The 5,226-nt window shown below is 40.1% G+C and overlaps 2 protein-coding genes across 3 annotated transcripts; both read right to left on the bottom strand.

Annotated features, from left to right (window-relative positions):
• LOC109946243 (putative disease resistance protein At3g14460) lies at nt 63-2,422 on the bottom strand. Of its 2 annotated transcripts, none has more exons than XM_020556264.1 (2): nt 822-2,422; nt 63-229 (listed from the first exon to the last, which is right to left on the bottom strand). In XM_020556264.1, exon 1 carries the CDS (start codon nt 2,320-2,322, stop codon nt 880-882), a length of 1,443 nt encoding a protein of 480 aa, XP_020411853.1. In that variant the 5' UTR covers nt 2,323-2,422; the 3' UTR covers nt 63-229; nt 822-879. The 2 variants fall into 2 exon arrangements, with proteins under 2 accessions (XP_020411853.1, XP_020411854.1); XM_020556265.1 differs by having other exon boundaries at nt 827-2,422.
• On the bottom strand, nt 2,333-4,945 carry LOC18786911 (putative disease resistance RPP13-like protein 1). Its single transcript, XM_020557179.1, has one exon. The coding sequence runs from the start codon at nt 4,865-4,867 to the stop codon at nt 2,333-2,335; it is 2,535 nt and encodes an 844-aa protein (XP_020412768.1). The 5' UTR covers nt 4,868-4,945.

Raw genomic sequence — 5,226 nt, 5'->3', positions numbered from 1 at the left:
GTGAGTCTAAATGAACCTTAGAAAAAGGCATTTACCACGAATTATACAGCTAACCTAAAATACCTGTTTTCCTCGAACTTGAAGCGCGGCACTCTTTGTTTTAAATAATTGCAGAACACACAGCTTAAGACAAGAAAGCATACCATTTATCATTATCAAATTAGCTCACAGAAAATGGTTGTTGTGTATCACTTGACGCCTCTCTCTCCACTTGCCCAAGATCGACAAACTATAAAAGATGTAAGAATGAGCAATTTAAGGAGATGCAAGCTTTCCCAGTTATTACTGATATTTAAAAATAAAAATAAAAGTTTAAGATAAGTAAAACCTGCTTTCATTAGAGGAAACAAAAACATTACAAAACAGGGGACGAGTTATCTACTGGATAAGCTAGACTACTCAAACTAAACATCAAACATTACAGGAACGAAATATAAAATACAGCAGCACTCCACTAGTAACATAAACGAATTCTAAAAACGGAGTGTGGTTGAAGACTGACTACGACATCAATATATAAAAGCATTCATCTCCTAATAAAAAACCAAGGCTTAACAAAGAAAATGAGAGGGATGACAAACAGAGCTGAAGCAAGCTTAATTCACTAAGAAGATTTTGTAATTCCTCAATGTTCTCTCTCGTCCACATAAGACCACCTGTTGATACTAAGATAATATACATGCAGTACCTATGAAAGTACAGCGTTGGGCTATGTCCAACATGTATTTGGGTTTTTGGAAGAGAAAGAGAATATGTGTTTTGGTTTTTGTATTCAATTAGAAGAAGAGAAGCAGTTTTTTAAAGTAAGAGAAGGCACATACCTCACCTGACTTTGATTTGAGAGTTGAGGGTTGAGCGTGAAATATGGAATAGCTCATATTATATGATCACTTCTTCCCCTATCTCGATGCAAGGAATGTGAGATATCTTTGCCCAATCTTGTCCCGTTTTATTCTTATACCTTTCCTCCAGGGTAGGACAACAGCGGATACTCAGATGAGAAAGAGATGGCGGCAAACCCTCTTCTGGCAGGCATTGAAGACTTGGACAGCTGTAAATTTTTAGAGTTTGAAGAGAAGTGAGGTGTCCAAGACCCTTTCCGTCCAAAGATTTCAGAGTTGATAGATCAGAGATGCAGAGAGTGTGAAGAGTGGTAGGGAGCAGCAACGTCTCCAAGACATGGTCACTTCCATCGATCTGAAGGTAGACAAGTGCTTGCAAACCCACTGAGTCAAGTGCCCTCAGTCTCTTACAATTCCTAATGATAAAAGATCGGAGGTTGGGAGGCAAACCCCCATCTTCTGCAAATGACTCCAGATTCGGAAGATTCCATATATTCAAAGATCGAAGGGCAGTGAGGGTGTGAAGGCGTTCGGGCAATGACTTCAAATTCTCGCAGTCAATGACTACAAAGTGACTCAGGTTGGGAAAGGGCAATTCTCCCTCGTGAAAACACACCATTTTTGGACAGTTAATGACTTGCAAGGAATTGAGATGGCTGAGATTCTCAACAGCTCCTTCTTCTTCAATCAAGGAAAAAGATTCCAGATTCTCACAACCAAGAATTTGAAGCGTCGTCAATTTGGGAAAAATGCCCAACGGTAAGGACCTCATTGAATCACAGCTACTTTGTATGCCCAAATAGTCAAGCGATGTTAATTTGGCCAACATCTCATGAGGTAGGAATTCTAATCTCCTACAATTGAGTATAGTAAGTGATGTCAATGTAGTGGGTAGGCCATCTTTAGGGAATGACGACAGCGTTGGACAATTCAAAAGAGTCAAACGTTGAAGACGATTGCAGTTGGGCAAGCACTGTACGTCAACATTTTCAATCTTAAGTCGGGACAGGAGCTTTGTCTCTAATAATGATAACAGAGTTTGGCATCCACCCCTTATATCCAATTCTTCAAGAGATTTATAGTTAACACTATTGGTAGTTGCGGTAGTCGCCCTTCCATCATGTAAAACTTCACACCCATACACCGTAAGCTTCTTCAAACAAGGCAACTCACAAGGCAAATTTCCTCTTAGCTTCGGACACACGTATAGAATCAGCTCCTGGAGACGAGGAAAGTCTGGACCATATTCACCTCCACTTGCACTTCCACTTGGTACCCATTCCTCCCACTCCGGCATCCCCATAAACTCTAACTTCTCCAGAGATCGAAATGGCTGAGTCAGATAAGCTCCATCTCTCCCATAGAATTCAACACCAATCGTCCTCAAAGACTTCATTCTTTTTATACAGAGCTCTTTGAGTGCCGGTAGCCGTCCAACTGGTGGGAGCAACCAACAATAACTACAGTCACTGAGATGCATGACTTGTATGTTAGAAAAAGACGAGTCTCCTAACCAATTCGGAAAATTGGTTCCACCATAGAATTTGATGGTTAATTTCTCCAAATTCACGCAAGGCTGGAGCTTGGTCGAGTACATCTTTCTCCTTTTGGGAATCATCAGCATCCTCCGCGCCCCATGAAAACTTTAACTCCTTGAGATCTTTCTTGTGCTTCATATTGGCGTGCAGTGCATCGCTCGCATCAACTACATTTTGTAGCTTCAAAATTGATAGTTTTCCTCGAAGTTGTGGGAACTCCTTCAGTTCTCTTATGCCTAACCCAGTAGATTTGCCCACAACAAATGCAGTCAATGTTCTCAAACTTTTCAATCTACCCATTTGCACCGGCATCTCTTCAATTTTAGTTCCACTGACATCAAGATGATGCAAATTAGTCAACTCCTTCATGCCTGCAGGCAATTTATTAAGAGAACTACAACCGCCCAATGTCAATTTCTGTAAATTAATCAATTTTCTGATGTCTGCAGGCAATTCAAAGAGAGAGGAACAATATGACAATATTAAAGTCTGCAAGTTGTAGAGATTGCAAAGTACCCCAGGTAACCTTTCAATTGCAGTATGGGAAAGATCCAAGTAGCGCAAGTGAATGAGGTTTCCAATAGAATCAGGTAACACAGTGACATTTTGATAACGTGACAATGATAACACCCGTAAACATCTTAGTGATGGCAACAAATCTTGTAGAACTTTTTTACTTACAAAAAATCTCTCATAAGATCTATATGGATTTAAAGAGGTAGGTAGGAAGGTCCGCAAACATTTAGCCTCATATAATGGTTCAAATCTTGGAGCAACATCAAATCTTCCCCTAGCATATGACAAATGACGAGCTCTTTTAACTTCACGTGATTCCACCCCTTCCAGCCTAAGGCAAAACCCCTTAGAGATGAACATAGCCAAGTCATGAATGAGGTCATGCATTGTGAAACTGAGTTCTCTTGACTTTTGAAACAGTGACCGAGATAATAGCTCGTCAAAGTATTTTCTAGCCATTGATTCCATAATCATCCCATTATCAACTTGAGTAACTAAGCCTTCTGCCATCCATAATTGAACTACATCTTCCTTTTCAAACTCATAATCCTTTGGAAAAAGTGAACAATAAACAAAGCATCGTTTTAACTGAGCGGGGAGATAATGATAACTCAACCATAGAGATGGAAGAATGTCAGTTGTACCATGGGGTAGGTACCAAATATTACTATTTAGTATTCTATTCCACTCCTCAGAATCTATATTGCAACGTAACAAACCCCCAAGTGTTTGTGCAGCTAAAGGCAACCCTTTGCACTTGAGTGCAATTTGCTTGCCAATGTCTTCCAAGTTTGAATTTGCACTATAGTTTTCATTTCCAAAAGCATGTTTAGCAAGTAACAACCAGCAGTCTTGATGCGACAATGGTTCCAAGAATTGAATGGGAACATTTTTCATTAAAGATGCTACATTTTTGTTCCGTGTTGTTATAATGACTTTGCTTCCCCTGGCCCCTGAATTAAAAGGAGTTTGGAGGCGCTCCCAATCGCCATAATTTTCATTCCATAGATCATCCAACACAAATAAAAATTTCTTTCCCCTCAACTGCTCTCTTAATTCAACTTGAAGCAAATTCAGATCCGTCGTATTACAAGGCTTTGAAGTGACTGACTCAAGAATAGTTTTAGTTATTCTAAAAGCATTATAGTCTTCTGAAACACAAGCCCAAGCTTTAAGTGTAAAATGCCCTTCCACCTTATTGTTGTTGTAGAGCATTCGAGCAAGGGTTGTCTTGCCAACCCCACCCATTCCAACAATGGTGAGGACAGACACATCATCCTTGCTTGCATCATCAGATAGCAACACTTTTGATAAATTTTCTTGGACTTCATCTCTACCATATACACAAGGTTCATGAACCAAGGAAGTTGTTGGAGTTCTATGTGAAACCTTCCTCCTAGCAACTTCTCCCAGACCAAGAGCAATTTTCTGTTGTACAAAGTTTTCTAATCTTTGCAACAACTCTTGTACCTTAACATTCATGCTTTGATAAAAATGATTACGAGAAGAAGGGAGTAAGTTCCACACCTTATTGGTTAATTTGTGGGTTTGATCCTCACCTTTCAGCTTGCGTCGCAAAGCTTCAGTGTCGATCTCATCCAGTAAGTCCTCTGCATCAAAGACAGCATGCTTGAGCTCGTTAAGCCACTCTCTCACAGCAGGGTTCACAAGTTGCTTCTCCTCTGCATCATTGAGCACCACGAACAAAGTCAACAGTGTCGTCTTCAAGTTCATGAGGAGTGGTTCGTCCAGTTTCTTCTGCCGAAATAAGTCGACGAACTCGCTTGAAGTAATTCTGTCACACAACACCTGGACGGAAGCAGAGATAAGAGCCTCTCCGATCAAAGCCATCTTTTCTCTTCTCTGCAGACAGACTGCAAGGGATTTGGATGAAGTAAAATATTCCAAGATTTTGCAAGTAGCTAGGCTAGCACAACTTGTATGGAAGCTTTTTGAGATTGTAAATAACATGAACTTGTAATCTGGGCCTTGGAAAACTCTCTCTTTCAAGGACTTTTCTTCTTTGTTTGTGGGGCAACTTCTGAAAACTTTTCTGTGGCTTCAATAATATCGTGTACGTACAACACAATAGCTTTTCGGTGGCCTCACATGGGGATGGGGTCCCCATGTATACGCAAAGTTGGACGCAAAAGCTTTTGAGAAATTGTCGGTGGAGTTCTTCAAATTACTTGGCAAAAATGATACAAGGTAAAAATGAACTATCTCCAGCAAATTCCAATTTTGAATAATAACACAATTTCAAAAGGAGGACTTTAATGCTCATGGATCTAAGCAGCGAACACAAAGATAAACTTAGCAAATTGTCTGTG

This window comes from Prunus persica, chromosome G2 (genome assembly GCF_000346465.2).
Source record: "Prunus persica cultivar Lovell chromosome G2, Prunus_persica_NCBIv2, whole genome shotgun sequence".
Classification (NCBI taxonomy): Eukaryota; Viridiplantae; Streptophyta; class Magnoliopsida; order Rosales; family Rosaceae; genus Prunus; species Prunus persica.
The sequence above is the reverse complement of the archived record's forward strand: the minus strand, read 5'-3'. Positions and strand labels throughout refer to the sequence as shown.